This window comes from Aedes albopictus, chromosome 2 (assembly GCF_035046485.1).
Source record: "Aedes albopictus strain Foshan chromosome 2, AalbF5, whole genome shotgun sequence".
Taxonomy (NCBI): Eukaryota; Metazoa; Arthropoda; class Insecta; order Diptera; family Culicidae; genus Aedes; species Aedes albopictus.
In genome coordinates, this window is record NC_085137.1 from 412,057,640 (window position 1) to 412,082,207 (window position 24,568).

Sequence of the window (24,568 nt, forward strand, 5' to 3'; positions counted from 1 at the left end):
CTAGGAAATGTCTTATAAAACTCCAAGGCAGGCACACCCGGATCAATGAAAGGTTACAAACTCTTCCTAAGGTGTCCCACTATCAGCCTAGACTAGTGAGATAATGTTCCGAAGCTTTATTTCATTGATTTGGAATTTTTGTTATTCGGTGATTTTCTTCATAGGAATTATTGACTTTCTAAGAGACCTTGTAGGAAATTTCTTATAAAACTCCAAGGCAGGCACACCCGGATCAATGAAAGGTTACAAACTCTTCCTAAGGTGTCCTGCTATCAGTCTTAGCTGGTGAGATAATGTTCCGAAGCTTTATTTCATTGATTTGGAATTTTTGTTATTCGGTGATTTTCTTCATAGGAATTATTGACTTTCTAAGAGACCTTCTAGGAAATGTCTTATAACACTCCAAGGCAGGCACACCCGGATCAATGAAAGGTTACAAACTCTTCCTTAGGTGTCCCACTATCAGCCTAGACTAGTGAGATAATGTTCCGAAGCTTTATTTCATTGATTTGGAATTTTTGTTATTCGGTGATTTTCTTCATAGGAATTATTGACTTACCAAGAGACCTTCTAGGAAAATTCCAAGGCAGGCACACCTGGATCAATGAAAGTTTACAAACTCTTCCTTAGGTGTCCCACTATCAGCCTGGACTAGTGAGATAATGTTCCGAAGCATTATTTCATTGATTTGGAATTTTTGTTATTAGGTGATTTTCTTCATAGGAATTATTGACTTTCTAAGAGACCTTCTAGGAAATGTCTTATAAAACTCCAAGGCAGGCACACCCGGATCAATGAAAGGTTACAAACTCTTCCTAAGGTGTCCCACTATCAGCCTAGACTAGTGAGATAATGTTCCGAAGCTTTATTTCATTGATTTGGAATTTTTGTTATTCGGTGATTTTCTTCATAGGAATTATTGACTTTCTAAGAGACCTTCTAGGAAATGTCTTATAAAACTCCAAGGCAGGCACACCCGGATCAATGAAAGGTTACAAACTCTTCCTAAGGTGTCCCACTATCAGCCTAGACTAGTGAGATAATGTTCCGAAGCTTTATTTCATTGATTTGGAATTTTTGTTATTAGGTGATTTTCTTCATTGGAATTATTGACTTTCTAAGAGACCTTCTAGGAAAATTCCAAGGCAGGCACACCTGGATCAATGAAAGGTTATAAACTCTTCCTAAGGTGTCCCACTATCAGCCTAGACTAGTGAGATAATGTTCCGAAGCTTTATTTCATTGATTTGGAATTTTTGTTATTCGGTGATTTTCTTCATAGGAATTATTGACTTACCAAGAGACCTTCTAGGAAAATTCCAAGGCAGGCACACCTGGATCAATGAAAGGTTACAAACTCTTCCTAAGGTGTCCCACTATCAGCCTAGACTAGTGAGATAATGTTCCGAAGCTTTATTTCATTGATTTGGAATTTTTGTTATTCGGTGATTTTCTTCATAGGAATTATTGACTTTCTAAGAGACCTTGTAGGAAATTTCTTATAAAACTCCAAGGCAGGCACACCCGGATCAATGAAAGGTTACAAACTCTTCCTAAGGTGTCCTGCTATCAGTCTTAGCTGGTGAGATAATGTTCCGAAGCTTTATTTCATTGATTTGGAATTTTTGTTATTCGGTGATTTTCTTCATAGGAATTATTGACTTTCTAAGAGACCTTCTAGGAAATGTCTTATAAAACTCCAAGGCAGGCACACCCGGATCAATGAAAGGTTACAAACTCTTCCTAAGGTGTCCCACTATCAGCCTAGACTAGTGAGATAATGTTCCGAAGCTTTATTTCATTGATTTGGAATTTTTGTTATTAGGTGATTTTCTTCATAGGAATTATTGACTTTCTAAGAGACCTTGTAGGAAATGTCTTATAAAACTCCAAGGCAGGCACACCCGGATCAATGAAAGGTTACAAACTCTTCCTAAGGTGTCCCACTATCAGCCTAGACTAGTGAGATAATGTTCCGAAGCTTTATTTCATTGATTTGGAATTTTTGTTATTCGGTGATTTTCTTCATAGGAATTATTGACTTTCTAAGAGACCTTGTAGGAAATTTCTTATAAAACTCCAAGGCAGGCACACCCGGATCAATGAAAGGTTACAAACTCTTCCTAAGGTGTCCTGCTATCAGTCTTAGCTGGTGAGATAATGTTCCGAAGCTTTATTTCATTGATTTTGAATTTTTGTTATTCGGTGATTTTCTTCATAGGAATTATTGACTTTCTAAGAGACCTTGTAGGAAATTTCTTATAAAACTCCAAGGCAGGCACACCCGGATCAATGAAAGGTTACAAACTCTTCCTAAGGTGTCCTGCTATCAGTCTTAGCTGGTGAGATAATGTTCCGAAGCTTTATTTCATTGATTTGGAATTTTTGTTATTCGGTGATTTTCTTCATAGGAATTATTGACTTTCTAAGAGACCTTCTAGGAAATGTCTTATAAAACTCCAAGGCAGGCACACCCGGATCAATGAAAGGTTACAAACTCTTCCTAAGGTGTCCTGCTATCAGTCTTAACTGGTGAGATAATGTTCCGAAGCTTAATTTCATTGATTTGGAATTTTTGTTATTCGGTGATTTTCTTCATAGGAATTATTGACTTTCCAAGAGACCTTCTAGGAAATGCCTTATAAAACTCCAAGGCAGGCACACCCGGATCAATGAAAGGTTACAAACTCTTCCTTAGGTGTCCCACTATCAGCCTAGACTAGTGAGATAATGTTCCGAAGCTTTATTTCATTGATTTGGAATTTTTGTTATTCGGTGATTTTCTTCATAGGAATTATTGACTTTCTAAGAGACCTTGTAGGAAATTTCTTATAAAACTCCAAGGCAGGCACACCCGGATCAATGAAAGGTTACAAACTCTTCCTAAGGTGTCCTGCTATCAGTCTTAGCTGGTGAGATAATGTTCCGAAGCTTTATTTCATTGATTTGGAATTTTTGTTATTCGGTGATTTTCTTCATAGGAATTATTGACTTTCTAAGAGACCTTCTAGGAAATGTCTTATAACACTCCAAGGCAGGCACACCCGGATCAATGAAAGGTTACAAACTCTTCCTAAGGTGTCCTGGTATCAGTCTTAACTGGTGAGATAATGTTCCGAAGCTTTATTTCATTGATTTGGAATTTTTGTTATTCGGTGATTTTCTTCATAGGAATTATTGACTTTTTAAGAGACCTTCTAGGAAATGCCTTATAAAACTCCAAGGCAGGCACACCCGGATCAATGAAAGGTTACAAACTCTTCCTAAGGTGTCCCACTATCAGCCTAGACTAGTGAGATAATGTTCCGAAGCTTAATTTCATTGATTTGGAATTTTTGTTATTCGGTGATTTTCTTCATAGGAATTATTGACTTACCAAGAGACCTTCTAGGAAATGTCTTATAAAATTCCAAGGCAGGCACACCTGGATCAATGAAAGGTTACAAACTCTTCCTAAGGTGTCCTGCTATCAGTCTTAACTGGTGAGATAATGTTCCGAAGCTTAATTTCATTGATTTGGAATTTTTGTTATTCGGTGATTTTCTTCATAGGAATTATTGACTTTCTAAGAGACCTTCTAGAAAATTTCTCATAAAACTCCAAGGCAGGCACACCCAGATCAATGGAAGGTTACAAACTCTTCCTAAGGTGTTCCGCTATCGGCCTAGACTAGTGAGATAATGTTCCGAAGCTTTATTTCATTGATTTGGAATTTTTGTTATTCGGTGATTTTCTTCATAGGAATTATTGACTTTCTAAGAGACCTTCTAGAAAATTTCTCATAAAACTCCAAGGCAGGCACACCCAGATCAATGGAAGGTTACAAACTCTTCCTAAGGTGTTCCGCTATCGGCCTAGACTAGTGAGATAATGTCCCGAAGCTTTATTTCATTGATTTGGAATTTTTGTTATTAGGTGATTTTCTTCATAGGAATTATTGACTTTCCAAGAGACCTTCTAGGAAATGTCTTATAAAACTCCAAGGCAGGCACACCCGGATCAATGAAAGGTTACAAACTCTTCCTAAGGTGTCCCACTATCAGCCTAGACTAGTGAGATAATGTTCCGAAGCTTTATTTCATTGATTTGGAATTTTTGTTATTCGGTGATTTTCTTCATAGGAATTATTGACTTTTTAAGAGACCTTCTAGGAAATGCCTTATAAAACTCCAAGGCAGGCACACCCGGATCAATGAAAGTTTACAAACTCTTCCTTAGGTGTCCCACTATCAGCCTGGACTAGTGAGATAATGTTCCGAAGCTTTATTTCATTGATTTGGAATTTTTGTTATTAGGTGATTTTCTTCATAGGAATTATTGACTTTCCAAGAGACCTTCTAGGAAATGTCTTATAAAACTCCAAGGCAGGCACACCCGGATGAATGAAAGGTTACAAACTCTTCCTAAGGTGTCCCACTATCAGCCTAGACTAGTGAGATAATGTTCCGAAGCTTTATTTCATTGATTTGGAATTTTTGTTATTCGGTGATTTTCTTCATAGGAATTATTGACTTTCTAAGAGACCTTCTAGGAAATGCCTTATAAAACTCCAAGGCAGGCACACCCGGATCAATGAAAGGTTACAAACTCTTCCTTAGGTGTCCCACTATCAGCCTAGACTAGTGAGATAATGTTCCGAAGCTTTATTTCATTGATTTGGAATTTTTGTTATTCGGTGATTTTCTTCATAGGAATTATTGACTTTCTAAGAGACCTTCTAGAAAATTTCTCATAAAATTCCAAGGCAGGCACACCCAGATCAATGGAAGGTTACAAACTCTTCCTAAGGTGTTCCGCTATCGGCCTAGACTAGTGAGATAATGTTCCGAAGCTTTATTTCATTGATTTGGAATTTTTGTTATTAGGTGATTTTCTTCATAGGAATTATTGACTTTCCAAGAGACCTTCTAGGAAATGTCTTATAAAACTCCAAGGCAGGCACACCCGGATCAATGAAAGGTTACAAACTCTTCCTTAGGTGTCCCACTATCAGCCTAGACTAGTGAGATAATGTTCCGAAGCTTTATTTCATTGATTTGGAATTTTTGTTATTCGGTGATTTTCTTCATAGGAATTATTGACTTTTTAAGAGACCTTCTAGGAAATGCCTTATAAAACTCCAAGGCAGGCACACCCGGATCAATGAAAGTTTACAAACTCTTCCTTAGGTGTCCCACTATCAGCCTAGACTAGTGAGATAATGTTCCGAAGCTTTATTTCATTGATTTGGAATTTTTGTTATTAGGTGATTTTCTTCATAGGAATTATTGACTTTCCAAGAGACCTTCTAGGAAATGTCTTATAAAACTCCAAGGCAGGCACACCCGGATCAATGAAAGGTTACAAACTCTTCCTAAGGTGTCCTGCTATCAGTCTTAACTGGTGAGATAATGTTCCGAAGCTTTATTTCATTGATTTGGAATTTTTGTTATTCGGTGATTTTCTTCATAGGAATTATTGACTTTCTAAGAGACCTTCTAGGAAATGTCTTATAAAACTCCAAGGCAGGCACACCCGGATCAATGAAAGGTTACAAACTCTTCCTAAGGTGTCCTGCTATCAGTCCAAACTGGTGAGATAATGTTCCGAAGCTTTATTTCATTGATTTGGAATTTTTGTGATTCGGTGATTTTCTTCATAGGAATTATTGACTTTCTAAGAGACCTTGTAGGAAATTTCTTATAAAACCCCAAGGCAGGCACACCCGGATCAATGGAAGGTTAAAAACTCTTCCTAAGGTGTCCCGCTAGACTAGTGAGATAATGGTTAGAAGATTTATTTCATTTTTGTTCAATAATTTTTACCAAATTTTAATAATATTTGTATCCAATTCTGTTTTGAAATCTGCTTGCTCGGGCAATTTGCGCGAGCAATATTTGCGTGCAAGATTCTGATGTTTCAAAATTGCACACAAGAACTTGACAGCAAGCTGCTTTGAAGACTGCCCCCATCTTTTTCTACGCCCAGTTTGCTCGCGCTCTCCAGTTGCTCGCGCATATCATTTGGCTCCTCTCCTTCCTGCAAGAACAAGACGTCTCCGTAAACTTCCGGTCCCAGCTCAGCGTAGTAGCGCTTCTTGCGCTTGTTGAATCCAGCTACGACTAAATAAGCCTGCAACAAAAACATTTCCGTTTGAGTGGCATGATGGAAATCCGATATCCTAATCAACTTACCGAACCTTTTGCTCCATATCCCAGCCTATTATCTATGATTTCCAACAATCCCTTGTGAGGACATCCGGTGATAACAAGGATTGTGGATTCTTGTCCTTGAGGAATTCATCCTTCAAGAACCTTCGCAACGGATTGAAATTTTATTCACCGAAACAAATTATTGCACAAATCGGACCGCGCACCAATAAATACGTAAACGCCAAAACAAAAACAAAACAAGTTTTGTGCGGCGAAAGCCGGCGAAGGCGCGGCGAAAGGTGGCGAAGGTGGCGAAAAACTGTCAAAATCTTGTGATAGGGGTGAACCGATGCGTAAAAAACCATCGCAATATGGTAATCACTATAGCTCCCTCGGTGAACTTCTGCATAAGGAAAAAGAAGAAAACATGGTACCGAAAATTTTTAGTGGTTTGTACCGCACTCTTACGTCTGTATAAATTCGTCTGTGGGCATACTGCGCTGCATTGAGGGCCAGCTCGGCTGTCCAGCGCTCTACGTCCGGCGTTAGGCTTCACATATTTATTTAAAGAAAACTCTATTGACCTCCCAAGGGCTTGTTCACAAATGTCATAACGCTGGATAGGGTGGGTGGGTGTCCTTCATGGTGTAACAGCTCGAAATCTCCACAAGACCTTTCGATGAGTGTTACGTCTGTTTGTCTTTGGGCAACGTGAGCCGACCAAAAAGCAAATATTTTCTTTAAGTTGTAAAAACTACTCTGGCAAATATAATTCAACTTTTTTGGCGTAACTAGTGAAATTTGCTGCTGGCGCCAAATTGATTCTATTTATTTTGTTAATTTTTCTGAAACATTTTTTGGCGTATTTAATCGGAAATTTAGAGTTAGGGGGGTCAAGTGCCCCCCTTGCCCCCCTTTGTCTCCGCCAATGGGCAACGGTCAAATCCCAATGCTTTCTGACTTGTTAAGCCTGGACCACATAGCGTCCGTTCCGTCGAGGTTTGCGTTTTTTGACAGTTTTCCCATGGTAAATGAGTCAAACTACTGTCACGCACATGCAAACGTATGCATTGTGTGGTACACTTTAGAAGTTGTACAAAACCGTCAAATTACAAAAAGTACTCATAAATTGGTCAGTGATTCACTGTTCAGAAATTACTCATCCCAAGCTTGCCGTTATTTGCGCGACATTTTTTAGTAAGTTTGAAAATTAATCTCTAAATTGTAATAGTTTTATGATGCTTCATACTTTATCTGATATTTTCCAAACTTAAATCCAGATTGAAAAAAATTAAATGTCAAAATCAATCGTTATGTTCTTTACGTAATTATAAACAGTTACGGCAAGTATATAACAATAGAACAATTCGAATGGTCCCCCATTGTAAATGCGCTGGGTGAGACCAGAACAAGACCGTTTGTTTCACATAACGATTGATTGTCATTCAAAATCGAAATATGCATTTTATTGGCGACAGTTTCAATACACCTACGCCAAAAATAAGACATTTAAATTTTTAGCGTCATAATCTATAAATTTTCCCAATACCTAAGTTATATATTCCAAATACATTTATTTCGGAGGATTGAAAAATCTTACCCGCCATTCAAAACACTTTTACACAGAATCTTGCAATCACTTGCAATTGAGACGGAGGAATCGTTTACGAGAAATGCTTCTGTTTACCACAACCACAAAAGCTGATTTGAATAAAAAATAACGGTCGAATTGAATTTCAGCCAAATCGAATGTCAAACACTGTTGAAAGCTTTAAACGGTCAACAAAAAAGCTCCACTCGTTAGTGTCATTCGTTTGTCGATCCCGCCGGCATGCACAGGCTAATGAGCTAAAACTCAAAAACTGTTCTACTTTAATTTTTTTGAAGCACGGTTTCGAAATCAGCGCTAAATTATGCTTCAGAAATTTTGGTCGTTGATAGAAGTTCACGACTTTCGTTTTATTTTGTAAACTAGTGTAATCTAAGTGCTACGCAGCAATCAATGAAAATTCGGCACCAACATTTCAAAAGGGCGTAACTGCATTTTGAAACAAACCCCTCCCTCTTTCACATCTGTGGATCGTATTTCAATGCCGCCATGCAAATCACCGCCAGTATAGGAAAGAAGAGCAATTTCTCTGTCTAGTAATGTTTGTGAATTCTGGAGCTCGATTTGAATAGGTCGTATGTGCTTTTGTGGATTAAAAATTCGATCAGTTGGATTCGCTTATTATAGCGTAAACCGTTGAAATTGAGCAAAGTTTATACATACAGCAGAATCCTCACAAAACAGGCTTTCTGTTCCATCATTAAAAGTTTGCAAAATATCTGCCATATTGCTACAATGACTAAAATAAACTGATCGAATTTTATATCGACAAAAGCACATACGACCTATTCAAATCGAGCTCCAGAACTTCGTGAGAAACATAAAATATGACCCACAGATGTGAAAGAGTGGTTTGTTTCAAAATGCAGTTACGCCCTTTTGAAATGTTGGTGCCGAATTTGGGTTTGTTTTCTTTTATTTTGGCTGGTTCTGTTTCTAAAAATGTTTTACAGAATACAGTAGCTGAGGATATTTTTCCCCAGTCGGTCTAGGTTCAATCCTAGTCGACGCCGTCGGTATTTCTGAGACAAAAATATCTGATCACGCCTTCCCTCGGATAGGAAGTAAAGCCGTAGGTCCCGGCCCATGTGTTGATGGGTTCGATATGTAGGGTGTCAGGTGTGTGTGGATGTCTCCCTGACCGTCCGTGTTTAGGCTTAGTACCAGAAATAGGCGGCAGGCCCGGATTTAAGGGGGGGCAATGGGGGCAAGTGCCCCGGGCCCCCCAATTGAGGGGGCCCCCCAAGAATCCCGAAGCACTATATATATTTTGTTCAACGAACTTATATAAAATACAGTTGTCCTAGAGTAGTTGTAATTGGGTTACCAAGAGTATCGAGATTATTTCATAATCTGAAATTTGATTTAAGAATAAATAGAAATCCTAAACTTCATGATTGTTTGGTGCACTGCCAATGTTTTTAGAATGGATTTACAGTTTTCGTGCGATATTTTTTTCGATATGAGCTGCCATTCTAAAACCATAAAACTGTTTTGTCAATTTATTAACGAATGCAAAACAATTGAAATTTAAAGAAAAAAAAAAACAACTAAATGATTCAATTGTTTCTCCGGAGAGGTATACATTATTCATCAATTGGATAAAAAGAAGTTTCTTGTTAATTTTGGTGCACACGAGTTTCTCTAAAACCTCTTGAAAGTTTTTATTGAGTTCTGTAGAAAAATTAAAAACGTTTCTTAACAAAACCAAAAATTTTCAGAGTAAATTAAACGATGTTTGTGTATCAATAGAAATGTCATTTCATTGATAGTTTAACAATTCAATCACTTATTTGACAATGATTGTGCATGCTTCTGTTGATTATACTATTATATTCTGAAAACACCTACATAATACCCATCTGCCTCAATTTGTGTAGGACAGATGTTTTGGAAACCTAGCTTCCTAAAACATCTTGGAGCAGTGCTTTTACATATTTATATTTTGGGTTTCACCGACGTTTTCGAGAATTTATTGCTATAGTTGCCCCCTAAAGACTAACTTTTTTCAGTCTAAGTCTTGAAGTATAGACTGTTTCAGAAATTATAAATACACTTTGTTTATTAAATAAAATAAACTGTTCTATTGAATTTCACCAACTTCTTTCAGAGTATAGCATATTGTACTCCATATTTTTATATTTCCTTTCAATTGTCTTGATATTTTAAAGAACAGTCGAGTTCTTTAACAAATAACATAATTTTTCAAATTTGCATTTGCACAAAGGTGTTTTTTAATGATTTCAACATTATTTATCACTAAATACCAGAAATTATCTATTTTTTTATCACATTTGCTTTCTCAACAAGTTGTCTAAGGAATGCCTTGATCAAAATTTGATAAAAATCGATATAGGCATTCCCACAACATCTTTTCGGAGAACAAGTTTCTTATTTTTTAAGGTTTTCTACGGAACATAAGAACTACCACACAGTTTCTTAGCTTTCCTGAACGCATTTAATCAAAACAAACTTATTTTTTCAGCTCATTCGATCCTTCGGAGAGCAAAGCTTGTCATACCATAAAAACGAATGCAGTTAGCAGTAATTAAGACATTCGTTTGATTAACGTTTGTTGCTACTAGTGTCACAGATAACAGATGTTTATGCTAGTACAAATTTTTCGCAGAATCCTGTGTAAATGTTCAAAACTATATACGTTGGCTCACTACCGCCATCTACTCAACTGTTTGCGACATTACATCTAACTTGAATGCAAAAATAGTTCAAAGTTCCACTTTCATTCAAGATCGAATACAATCTTGAATAAAATTGCGTAATACATGCAATCTTGAAAGCGATCACTGACTATCGATCACTGCGCCATCTCTAAATGATTGCCACATGAGTTTCAGCTGCTCGTTACATACAAAATGGCTGTTGAGCATTTTTACACACATTGCCAATATAAGCATAAACGTCTGTTATCTGTGCTAGTGTGGTTGAGAAATGTGAAACAAAAATTTTTGCATTGAGAAGGGCCGTAATGGTGGTTCTTGATCAAATATTCTGGTAAAAATTACTTTTACCAATCGAGAAAAATGTTTTAATTTCGATGCAGTAATTTTTATTGTGTTTGGAAATTAAATATTTTATCTGTGAGATTTTTTTCTTGTCTACTAAGGTACATTTTTTGACCACTTTGTGCAACTTCAAATTTTAATCATCTAGTTCACAGAGCCCTATTTTTTAACTTTTACCAGAAACATCTACAAAATTGGTATTATTTGCTTCGTTAGCATGTTTACTATAAGAGCTAGAAGAAACTTTTTTGGATACTGTACTCAAATTGAAATGGCAGTTAATCGTTAGTGTATTTTTAATTGCTGAAACAGTCTATACTCGTAAAATATTGCAATCGCAAAAAAACAGTAAAAATTTATAAAATACGAATTACAGAACATTGCCAAAAAAATTAATATAAGGTTTACATCTTTAAAATCTTGCTTTTGAGGGCCTACTCTAAAAAGGTTGCCCCGGGCCCCCCGAAGCCTAAATCCGGCACTGGTGAAACTATAATTTAGCGCAAGCGGTTCAAAGTTTTCATAGGATTTACTTTGGGAAAAGTTACACTTTTAAACAAATAATCCTAGAGGTCACCCTTTGTCTCCTTAATTTAAACCGAGCAATGCTTCTTGTAGAAAAATCATTTATGAAACTTTCCTTCGAAGACCGCAAAACGATTGGATGCTTGTGGAAAAAGTTATTGATTTATTACCGATTAGTGATCCAACGAACGGCTTTTTGTTTTGTTTTATCAGCAGCACTGTTGCTGCCGTTGTTGCATGAGGTGGCGGGAGGCATCACCGCCCCCATGAAACAGCAGCAGCCAAGGCGGCAGCTTCAGTGCTGCTAATAAAACAAAACAAAAAGCCGTTCGTTGGATCACTAATCGGTAATAAATCAATAACTTTTTCCACAAGCATCCAATCGTTTTGCGGTCTTCGAAGGAAAGTTTCATAAATGATTTTTCTACAAGAAGCATTGATCGATTAGAATTAAGGAGACAAGGGACGACCTCTGGGATTTTTTATCTGAAAGTGTAACTTTTCCCATAGTAAATCCTATGAAAACTTTGAACCGCTTGCGCTAAATTATAGTTTCACCGATTGCGCTGAAATTTTGCACAGTTCATATGGGACCTAAATGGAATCAAAAAAGTCGACTTGAGCGAGAATTTGATGTTTGTCCCATACTACCGTATTACCCCGCTAATACGACACCGACTGTTGTCGTATTACCGGGGTAAACTTTGAATTCGACAAACTGGTCACCCTACACCACCATGCTCATTGAAATTTGGCAACTCTATTTTTGGTTTTGTTTTGATTTCCGGATTTGTTATGAAATATAATTTCATCAAATATTGCCGTGGCGCGAATGAAAAGCTCGTTCTTTCTACGATTGTTGCCATCCTCAGTTCATTCCGGTTGGTCTCCAGGCGGTTTGGGTGTTGAATAGCACTAACTCAGAACTTCCGAAATTTGCGGCTGCAAGAGGAGTTGCTGCGGGTGCGAGTATAAGCGCAATATCAAACTGTTTTGCATTTACAGTGTACATCGCTGTGACATTTGAACACTTTTTAATTCGACATGTCTGCATTAACATGTCTAAAGGGTCTAACTCGTTTTGTAAACAAACATTGTTTCTGTCGCTGCAGGGCTCATCTCGATCCACCCACGCATCTGGGGGTCGTTATCAGAAAGAGCGAAGATAGATCTTTCTGATAACGGCCCCCAGATGCGTGGGTGGATCGAGATGAGCCCTACAGCGACAGAAACAATGTTTGTTTACAAAACGAGTTAGACCCTTTAGACATGTTAAAGCTTTGGACAGACTGGTGGTGTACGTACCATGGTACAATTATCTTGAAATGAGTTTCATACTGATTATTGTCTTCAATTAAGACAGGCTTGGAATAATTTTCTTGACAACTTGTACCATGGTACGAATACCACCAGTCTGTCCCTGATATAATGCAGATGTGTCGTATAAGCGGGGTACGAATTAAAAAGTGTCGTATAGTCCATTTTACGAGCCGATTTTATGAATGAATTTTGACAGGAGGTAGCGTTAAATAACCCGTGAAAATCAATATCATCATCAACATTGTTGTCACTTCGTAAAATGGCTCATTAAAACGTGTCGAACCAGAGGGGTAAGACGGTACTGCCTATACTGCCGTGAATCGCATATATATCTCCTTATGCATAGGAAATCCAGCAAAGATGGGACTGATATGCGATTCACGGCAGTATAGAACTATACCAAACTGTCAAAATCCCATAATGCTTCAATGCTTGCATAATGTAGATTAAACGCTTCATTACTATGACAGATGTAGAATAAAAGTTATCTTGCATTAGCTAAACTAAAATACGATTGAATTAATGTTATGATATAATGCATGTGATTACTTGGGTAGGTTTAAAAACAACTACATAATATGCCTTTTGATGCTACTATTAGTCTGGTTTGAAAACTAACAAGCGCACCACGTAACGTAACCTTTTGTTTTCGTAGTTATCAAAATCAAACAACTAACAGGATGGTAATTTCAACTGGATGTTTGTAGAATTTAACCACTGAAGTTCCGAAAAAATGAGCTAAAATTTTAGTTAGTTTTAACTACCGCGGTTGGTAAAATCAAACTAATATTCCGATTAAACGCTTCATTACTTGACAGATGTAGAATAAAAGTTATCTTGCATTAGCTAAACTAAGAAACGATTGAATTATTGCTGACTGCACCCCAAATTGGACTGACACAATAGTGTACACACACCTTCAAAGTGTGATTGCAGCGCAGGGACACGTCGGATCGAGTTGAGGTCCTCGGTGCACTTATTCCTTGTAAATGGAGGAATAAGTGCACCGAAGACGTCGAGACGATCCGAGGCAAATGTGCACTTTTATCACACTTTTTAAGCGTCCCAAAAAAAGTGTGATAGTCTAATTTGGGATGTAGTCTGCAATAATGTTATGATATAATCTATAATGCTTGTGATTACTTGGGTAGGTTTAAAAACAACTACATAATATGCCTTTTGATGCTACTATTAGTCTGGTTTGAAAATTAACAAACGCACCACGTAACGAAACCTTTTGTTTTCGTAGTTGTCAAAATCAAACAACTAACAGGATGGTAATTTCAACTGGGATGTTTGTAGAATTTAACCATTGAAGCTCCGAAAAAACGAACTAAAATTTTAGTTAGTTTTAACTACCGCGGTTAGTAAAATCAAACTAATATTCAGTTTGTGCCCATTAAGGGCCCATATAGCCGAGGCGGTAAACGCACGGGTATTCAGCATGACCATTAGAGTGGGTCATCGTTTATATGGAAAAGTGAAAAACTCAATGGTATCCCATCAGATCAAAGCTTTTTTGATACTATTTCAGGACCCAAATAAGTGTGCAAAATTTGGGCACGATCGGTTATGTCTACGTTTTGCGCATCGCGTTTGAAGTTTGTATGGGGTTTTACATGGGAAAACACACTTTTTTGCATTTCTCTCATAACAAGCTCGAATTTTTCTAAAACCGTGCAACCGTTAAAGTGAAAACATAGCCTAGGGTGTCCTGAAAAACTTTGTCGAAGACCGCGAAGTGATTTGATGCTTATGAAAAAAGTTATAGCGTTGGCATTGCTTGGCGAAACATCATGATTTTGTTGCTATTGTTATTCCTTTACATGTTAAAACATAAACACATGCATGCGGTTCTTTGGTTATAACTGTTTTCACAAGCATCGGATCGCTTTGCGGTCTTCAACAAAGTTCTTCAGAATATCCTAGGCTATCAATTCACAGTATCGGTTAAAAAGTTTCAGACATTTTTTTTTTCAATGTATGGCTAAAATGCAAAAAAGTATGTTTTTCCATACAAAATCCCATACAAATTTCAATTGCAATGCGCAAAGTGTAGACGCAACCGATCGTGCTCAAATTTTGCACAGATACTCAGGACCCAAAACGGAACCAAAAAAGCTTTGATCTGAGAAAACGCTTCCGATGACCCACACTAATGACCATGCTGAGGGTGACGGGTTCGATTCCCGGTCGGTCCAGGATCTTTTCGTAAAGGAAATTTCCTTGACTTCCTTGGGCATAGAGTATCTTCGTGCCTGCCACACGATATACACATGCAAAATGGTCATTGGCAGAGGAAGCTCTCAGTTAATAACTGTGGAAGTGCTCATAGAACACTAAGCTGAGAAGCAGGCTTTGTCCCAGTGAGGACGTTACGCCAAGAAGAGAAGAGAGATTCCGTTTGTGCCCAATTCAACCCGAATTTCCGGTTAAGGTGAATATATAACGAAGCCACCCCTCGAATTTTCAAGAGCACAAATCTGAAGAACCAAATGTCTCACCACGCTGAAAAGTTGATCGATTGATGGTCACCCGCTGGTGGTGACCAATCGATCAACTTTTCAGCACAATCCATCAATTGGTTCTTCAGATTTGTGCTCTTGAAAATTCGAGGGGTGGCTTCGTTATATTCACCTTAAATCAACCCGAAATTTGTTTATGTTTACTAATATTTTTTCTCCGTGTATAGTGGGATCTACTAGTAAAAACTAAAATTATGCTGATTTAGATCGCGACAGGCTGAATAACGGTATTGTCGGGCCGCCACCAAACCGGACTTCGCACAATCAAGTCGCGACGCGACCCAACTCGCGACGTTTTTTAATCATGTCAAATGTAGTGCGCATCCTTCCCGTTGTTGTCAGCAACACAGCGCACTAGATGCGAAACAGTTGCGACACTTGTGGACCAAGGAAATGGCAATTTTTGATTGAATGTCGGTCTTGATTCCAACTGGATAGACAATAGTAAATGTTTAGATGAAAAAAAATATGCTTCCCATGTCCAGTGAAATTTATGTGAAATTTTAATCTGAGTCAAACAACTTGTGAAACACACGAATAAGGAACTTTCTTTCAACTCCATTGAAGAACAACTCCCCGTTAAATGTGATGAAAATGTATTTGTTTGTAACATTATTTTGTTTTTAGTCTAAAAATGTTTTAACCTTCATGGTATGATTTACAACTACATCAATGTGTTGTGCCCTGCCCCACTAATTACAGTAACAAATATTGCGTATGTATAACCAATATAGATCCGTATTGCATTGGTACATCCTCAAAATACCAGGAATACCATCCTGGATAAAGCTTCACAAAAATCGTCCCAAAAAACTGAACTGCTCAAATTTGCCAAGGAAACAACTATGCAAAACACTGTCCGGTTCGGTTTGAGCCTGCCTCAACTATACCAATCGTTGACCTACCTCTACTTTTGGTACAACTTCAGTGGAGCAATCAATAATGATGACCTGTTGTTAACAATTTGCTAGAAAACGCTTGCGAGCGCACTAAATTACAGACTAGATAACAGTCGAAAATCGAAAGAGAAATTTAACAAATGGGATAAAACTAAGTGTTGCATTTAGCTTTGCTTCTAGTTGGCTAATCATAATACTTATGTTTTATGTTTTTGTTCTTTTTCGGTTGAAATGGATGGGGAGTAATTTATGTTTCTACATCCGATGCTTATTTGGCTAAAATCTACAACCTTTGTTTTATTCTCCTTTGTTTAAGTATGTTTCAGTGTTTAAGATAAATCTTAAAGCTTTAAGATTTTGTTTTTATGTTTTGTTTATCAGATTTAATGATAATGTTCATATTTGTTTCATGATTCGATGAGTTTGGTTGATTAGGATTACGTTGCCTTAGATTAGGGCCTAACAAATGTTTATGGTATTTAATTGCTCCAAGTTACCAATGATATCTGATGTAAGGAATGTTTGGTGTTATTACCCATTATATTTTTAAATACATATTAATGGACTTCCTTTAGCACTGCAATTGCTTTTCTGTAGCGGAATCAGGAATAATTGTAAATTTACAAAACATTCACTAATAGGTCAAAGAAAAGACTTGCATTTTCGCTTTAGGTTCGAGGAGACAAATCATTAGCGCATTAAAGCATTAAAGCACAGCTTTCAGGATGCAAACTTGTCTCTATGCACTTCTAATTATCTGACCAATTTGAGAGCTGTTTTATTTGATTTGCCAACTTGACATATTTCAGATAAAAAAGTAACCTTTATCTGACAAACGTGAAAATGAATCAGCAATAAGTCGTCACATAAAGCTGAAATAACTGAAGAAATAATGGAACGCTAGTGCAGAGTTGAATTGAAACTACATAAAACTCTACGAGTATTGTTAAGCCAAATAGAAAATTAAAAGTTCATTGTAATACCGAACAAAAATATTTTTTGGTTCAGAGTGACCTCCAAGACGTTTTCAGAGCTCAATAAACTCTGGGCTGATCCCTATCAACCAGATTCTGATTTTCTTAATAGTTCTTTATCTGTCGATAGTCATTGCCATCGTTTCAAAACAAATCGATATCGAAAATCTCTCACTGGTTGACCGGGATGGGATCCATCGTAGGCCTTATGGAGAAATTCATGAAAACTTTGCTCAAAAAATATTGAAAAAATGTTCAGTCTGACACTCATAACATTCTCAAAGAATAAATTTAGCACTTTAGCATTATATTCTGCGTCATCTCTCGGAATAACTTAAATTTGAGTAATTCTTGGTCTCTGAAGAAATTCCTGGAAAAAAATTCAAAATAGATATCATGAGGAACCCCAGGAGCAACCACAGGAAAAATTGCGGAAGAAATTCCTTAGAAGGTTGAGGATCTCCTGAAAGAAATACACGAGAAATATCTTGAGAAACTGGAGGAATTGCCTGGAGACACTAAAAGAGACACTTATTGGTAAATTTCAGAATGAATCTCTGGAACAAGTCCAGAAGGTTACCTTGTAGAAACACAAGCAGTAACTCCTGAACAAAATCCAGATGAAACTTTGAAAAACTCCAGAAGGAATCCCTGGATGCGCACATCAGGAGGAATCCTTGGATTAACTCAAGCAAGAATCCATAGAGAAACATCAGAGGAAATTCCTAGAAAAAAAAAATCAGATGTATTCACACAGAAGAAAGAACCCCTTGGTGAATTGCTGCATGAAACTATGAAGAAACATTAGATAGAAACCCTAGAAAAGCTTCAGAAGGAATGCTTGGAGGAAAATTTTCTTTGGAACCTCTGCAAAAATTTCATGAGTAATTCCTGTAGAAACGCCAAAAGCACCCCTGGAAAATTTTCCGAAAGAACTCCTACAGAAATTCCAGAAGCAATCCCAGGAGAAAATTCTTAAAGAATCGCCTTAAATATAATCCCTATACAAGCCCCAGAAAGAATCTCCGGAGAAAATGCAGCGAAAATTCTGGCAGCTAATCTCTGGAGAAACTCAAGCAATAATCCCCGGAGCAACATCTGCAGGGATCCCTGTAAAAAAACTTAAAGAAGCACTATTAAAGAAAAATCAAAAGGAATCGCTAGAGAAAGGAATCCTTGGAAAAGCTCAAAGAAGAACTACTGAAGAAGCTTAAGAACGAATTTCCGGAGAAGCTTTAGCAGAAATAACTGGTAGGACTATGCTAAAAGCTGGAATTCCAAGAGAAACTTTAGACAGCATCCCTGAAGAATCCCTGGAATTAGAAAGAAGCTCTGGAGATACTCCATGAGGAATCTCCGCCAAATAAGGTATTCCACATTTATAGCACAAACGAAGACAAATAAGTAAGAAAGTTTCTTGCAAGAAAGACAATACTCATTATTACCGCGCTAAATCGGACAAAACAATCAACTCCTAAATTATCCTATTCAACAGTGAAGCAGTCCATTGACCCTTCATTATTTGCATCACAATCATATATCTGCCCAGCCTTACTAAATGGTAACAATATCAGAGAAAATAACATTGTTTGCGCAACTTCACATGCAACGTCTTCGTACAAAGATCTATACGAAGTTACACACTCATCCCATGAAAAACTGACCTCTTGCGCTCATTTCGATACCATAACTTTGGCTAAACTAGGAAAGATCTCCGCCTGTATGGGCCCATACTCCACGTTCTCGCCGTCCACTGTCATGTGACCCGGCGTGGACCCACTGGGCTCGATCCGGAATGCCGTCACCGGAACCATTTGGATGTACTCGTTGGCCTGCGTTGGAATGTGCGATCCACTACTCAACCCCAGCATGAACGACAGCAGCTGAGACCGACTTACCCCAGCCCTGATAATCAACAGCCATATGATACCGTCGTTCAATTTGGACAGCGGAGCGAAGTAGCAATCGGTACTGAGATGCGTCTGGTAGGCTGCATGCACCATCACGAACTCTCCATCGATGGTCTTCCAACTGTCCGAGACGGACGCCGTCAGCGCCGGAAGCCTGGAAGGTGGCCCATACATCTGAACCATGTTGACCCCGGTCGGAGCACCCTCGTTGGAAGCACGATCACTCTCATAGATACTGTCCACCGTGGAAAAGTACGTACTCTTCCGTGACGTGGCCGAATACCAACTGTCTATCCTAGGCCGGAACGTGTCCAGATTGCTACCCGTTTCCAACGATAGCACGTCGCTGAAATTCGTATCGCAGGCATCACAGTTGCTATGGCTATCGTTGGCTCCACCGCCACCCCCACTCCGACAGTCGTGACAATCCAGGGTAGTGTTGTAGCTTATGCTGTGCTTCAGTAATCCTACGCCTCCTCCGCCCTCGTGGGGAAGCGAGTTGGATCGGTTTATATTACTAACCAGTGCCGGAACGTACGATACCTTGCCCTGATAGGTACGGAGGCTGATTAGCCGATGGACGGACCAAAGTGTAAACCGTTGGCCACCGATGGCCCGCAGTCGTTCGCTCTCGATGTCGATGTCCGAGATTAGACCCCAGCCCACCGACAGGAAGGAGAACATTATCTGGAAAAGATACAATAATTGTCGATTAATTCTTATTATTACATACTATGATCTAATCACTATAGACTGATACGAGTTTGAGAAAATGAAAAAAATCGTCTCGAGCTTCTATACCTATCCTTTTCCTTCCCACGACTTTGAACGGCTATTTTTATACCAAGAAAGTGTTTCCAAAAAATGGCTTAAACAAAAGTTGCTCTAAATTCACCACATTTTTCGAAATCAGCGAAAAAGATTTTAGTTATAAATCAAAAGTTTTTTGAATAATTATCAATAGTTCCACTATTGAAACAAGTAGTTGGAAGTTGGGTTTACCAAATAAGGTTACAACCATATTCTAAAAACTATTGCATCAGATTCCGTTTGTCTCGAGTTCGTCGAAAATCGATAGTGCAACCATGGGGGCTTGGTGGTCTAGTGGCTACCGCTTCTGATTCGTATGCAGAAGGTCATGGGTTCAATCCCTGGCCCGTCCCTTTTCATCCTACTTTGTATCTTTCTATACACTTCCTCTTACTCTCTCTCTCTCTCTTCTCTACATATACAACTCATGTATATTCATACGTTCATAGCCATCGATAGAACCAGAAACGAATTGGAAAAACGTCGTTTCCCTCCCTTCCAATTTCCACTCACAGCACAGTGTATATAACGCCTACAAGTTATGCATCCAAAGCGTACTGTGCCGCTTGACCTTATTCACCTCATTCACCACACAATCTACCACCTTACGAACACTATAAATAACCCCCTATCCATGGATCGCATCACCGACCCCAACGGTGACTCCCAGATCTCCCATTCTTTCCGACTAACAAATGCCCCAGTCCGTGCTGGATGTGGGGATGCAGAGGTGATCTCGGTCTTTAGTAGCAACAACCAGCACACTCTAACATTCCTTTCCCTTCCCAACTGACTATAAGGACGTGGCCGGCGTCGGTATTGATCCAAAATGTATGAGCTGCTAGAATTGCACTTTGAGAATAAGTGGAGTGTCCCAGCCCTTATTCATTTGGATCTCAGTGCAATTGGTACCAGCTCAGATCAATAACGGAGTAGCAACCATTGACATGTATAGTCAGATTTGATCGTTTTTTGATCGAATTGATGGTGCAACCATGGAAAGTATGGAGGGATATAGGGGAACTTACGTATTTTCAGCAGTTTTGCTCTCTTCGTCATGGTTTTTTTTTTTTTTTTTGAAACCTATTGAACTCAGAATTGGCCTTAAATCCTTCCCAACCTAGCTGAGTTATATGCTCAAATTTCAGGCAATTTGGCCTACAAAAACCTCCCTTGACGAAGAGATCAAACCTGCCGATAACACCCATAGGGGCTGTCCATTAATTACGTAAGGGTTTATGGGGGGGAGGGGGGGTTTGAGAAATCTTACGCGCCATACATTTTTTTTTTGGGTTCTCATACAAAAAATCTTACAAGGGGGGAGGGGGTGTCGGAAAATCGTAAAAATTCCCTTATGTAATTAATGGACAGCCCCTTAGTCACCCTATATACATATCTCTCCCATTGAGTCCTATGGCCTACGTTATGGCTTTATTGGACTTAATACCTCTTTATATTTTCTTCGAATTTCGACTGTTGGTGATTATGTTGGAAGGGGAATGGCGTTCAGTCGTTGGAGGAATAACTCAAAAACGGATTCTTAAGCTTAAGCTTAAGAATCCGTTTTTGAGTTATTCCTCCAAAGACTAAACGCCATTCCCCTTCCAACATAACTCTTTATATCCACACTGTTTTGGAATCCTCAATTCTGTAGAAAGAAGAGTCCAAAAGTGCCTTTTTTTTTTGAGGAAAAAATATCGAAAAACTTTTTACGGAGTTCGTGAAACAATCACAGGGATTTCTAGGTAGAGGAATTATGAAGATTTTTTGGAATTCTTTGCTTCGGTTTGATTTAGCATTCATACAATCTATTCTTAATGAACGCCTGTATTGTTCAACCATTTGAGGAATTTTGCAAACAATTTTAAGAAGAAGACACGGACACCATCTTCAGCCAGCGGCTGTATAGACTGAACGAAACTTTACACTAGACAACGGACACACGGTTCATGCACCAGTGGAAACGGAGAAGAAACTATTCTCGCGAAATGTTTCATCGCCCGGAGCGGGAATCGAGCCCTCACCCCATAGCTTCCTCTTCTTCTCTATCTCGACGTTCGCATTGGAACTTGGCCTGCCTCACTTCAACTTAGTGTTCTTAGAGCACTTCCACAGTTATTAATTGAAGGGCTTTCTTTGCCTGCCGTTGCATGAATTTGTACATTGTGTGGCAAGTACAATGATACTCTATGCCCAGGGAGTCAAGAAAATTTTCCCGACCGGGACAGGAATGGAACCCGCCGTCTCTGGATTGGCGATCCATAGCCTTAACCACTAGGCTATCTGGAGACCCATAGCATGGTGCGATTAAAAGCTTGATGACCCTAACCGCACGGCAACGAGTCTCCACTTGATAATATCGTAAATTTGTCTGGTTTTTCTGTCAAAAGTTTTCTAAAAATCCTGCAGCATCTTCACGAATATTTGCAAAAATATCGTCAACTGTTTTCATTTTTTTTTACTGCAGATAACACTTCCACAGTAATGACCTGATTTTGTCAACCCCTGCCCAACTAACATTTTCAGCGCTATAAGCTTCAGTTATTTACTTTCTGTTGTGTAACAATCGCATTGAAGCAGTCAACGCTGAATAAGAGGGTAGCTAGTCAAATATAAACCATAAGCTAATACACGGCTGCAAAACAAGCACAATACAACCTCCAATCTCGGTTTTCTGAAAACAATCACTTGTCACTGAGACCACCGTTACTTACTGCACTCTATTCCAACTTCCAGGGATTTCCCTGGAAGACGTGAAAACTTGAACAAATCGAATAGGAGTCCCCACTAACGAGACAGCTGCTACTATACAGTATAATTCGTAGTTCTGACAAATCCACAAACCAGCAGCGCTTTGAAGGCCGTTATGCGATATCATTACTACCAAAAGCTGTAATAAAGAAACTGTTGCTATACCAACACGGCTTGTCGGATGCGAACATTATTGTCAAAACAAACTTTGAGCGGGGTATATAGCTCTTCCACATATACTTTACAGCTATCCATCTCTTTGCTCTGGAATTATTTGGGTAGCTTTTATTGCACTTCAATCTAACTCCGCAAGATTAGCCGAAAGATGTGCAAATCGATTAAGAGTCCCAATTAATAAAACAATTGCTTTTATACAGTACGTTTTGTAATGTTGCCAAATACCCAAAACAGCAGCGCATCGAAGCTCTTTAAAGAAAACTCTTTCAGCTAGAAGCTGTGACAAAGAACCTGTTGGCGCAACCACACAGCTTGTTCAATGTAAACATTATTGCGTTTGACGTTTCACAAGCTTTTTCAACAAGATGAAGTTGGGTAAGATTTCTTGTGACACAATTATAAAGCCTTGTCTGCAGTAAAACAAAACGGACTATTTTCTATGCTATCTACATATGGCAGTGTGGCAGCGAGGACATCATCGGGACCAGTGGATATGAAGATCGGGAGTTCTATTCCAAGTAGCGACAAGTAGGGTAGGTAATCAAAATTTGAACCAAATTGCGGCTTTCTGACGCAGTGCAAATTTTAAATGAGTTTTTCTCCCACATGGAAATAATTTACTACGGCAAAATCTTATGTACATGAAAGCCACGGGTATAAACTTTCTGTTAAATGGTAAAAAGTTTGTATTTGCACCGAATTTCATTGAAATATTCGATTTTTCATCAACAATGATTTTAATCTTAATTTGAACCATCGTAATCATAATTTGAACTAATTTTAATCTTAATTTGAACTACTAGCGGCAGCAGCTCGAGCAACTCACAAAACAGCCAATTCTATGCTAAACAATTAAAAATCACATGAATCTGCTAATTCTCAAACCTATTTATCAATAGGCAGTGGAATCTCAACTCAGAATGTTCGAAATTCTTTAGGAATTTGGAAACTTAATTTGGAATTTTTCATCTCCCAAGAGTAAACAAAGCAACCACTAGCGCAGTCTGCTGGCCAACACTGGAAGCTCACCCCCGTTTACTAGTTCAAATTTAGATTACAAATGGTTCAACATTCTCCAAGTAAAAATTACTTAAATTTGATAACTTTATGACAAATAATGCGGAATATTATTCGGTTGGTCGATTCTACGATTAATAAGCTTTAATTTGACGTATTCACTTATTGCGTGTGATGCAATGCTTGAGCTGTATGGGTGCACCGAAAATGTGCTTTCTCTGGGGAGAAATAGGTGAAATCACAGTGATTTTTCAATTGCTTATTTTCGATAGCAAAAACGCTTTTTCCAATGCTTTTAAAGTTTTTGTTATCAGATTATATTACGGAAAGCGATTTAACATCTTTTTCGGGACAATATTTGTCCAAAAGGTACATAATTTCAATGAATTTCAAAATAGTTCAAATTAAGATTACATTTTGACTAGTTCAAAATTTGATTTCTTACCCTACTTTAATTATTCAATTTTAAAAGCGAAAGTTCCATTTCCACATGTATTGCGTCACGGTATCCATAACCTAATTATATATTTAATCGATTAATTTGGGGATGTCGTATAACTATTATTTAACAACTGTAAAAAGGCTGAAAAAGCGCCTTCTCAAGATGTTATTTAGTTAAGGGTCACATAGGAGCCGACAAAAAAAACTATGACTTGGTGGCATAGAAGCTGCTCGCACAGCTAACCATGGATTAAGTTTGCCAGATTCATTGGTATAGGGCTTGCATAGAAGCTACCCTCCATACGTACACCACAGTAACTCAGTATCAAGTCGTATTGAGGACGCTTTGTTGACGTTTACATTCACAATAAATGTTAGTTGGGTGGCTAAATTTTAGACTCACACACACGGAAGTTCGACGGCAATCTGTGACTAGAATATACAGCGAATCTTGAT

At 38.3% G+C, this 24,568-nt stretch overlaps 2 protein-coding genes and 1 long non-coding RNA gene across 5 annotated transcripts in view; all 3 read right to left on the bottom strand.

Moving 5' to 3' along the window:
* Positions 1-24,568, bottom strand: part of LOC134288479 (uncharacterized) — a 429,933-nt gene that overhangs the window by 83,514 nt on the left and 321,851 nt on the right. The gene's annotated exons all lie outside the window — the stretch shown is intronic.
* On the bottom strand, positions 5,761-6,368 carry LOC134287336 (uncharacterized). The gene is made up of 2 exons (XR_009997224.1): positions 6,174-6,368; positions 5,761-6,111 (listed from the first exon to the last, which is right to left on the bottom strand). It is a non-coding gene; the product is annotated as an uncharacterized LOC134287336 (long non-coding RNA).
* Positions 15,713-24,568, bottom strand: part of LOC109426849 (sphingosine kinase 2) — an 85,565-nt gene continuing 76,709 nt past the window's right edge. For all 3 annotated transcript variants that reach the window (XM_019702404.3, XM_019702405.3, XM_019702403.3), the window contains exon 4: positions 15,713-19,603. In XM_019702404.3, coding sequence (XP_019557949.2) covers positions 18,680-19,603 — 924 coding nt within the window. In that variant the 3' untranslated portion in view covers positions 15,713-18,679. The remainder of the gene's footprint in view (positions 19,604-24,568) is intronic.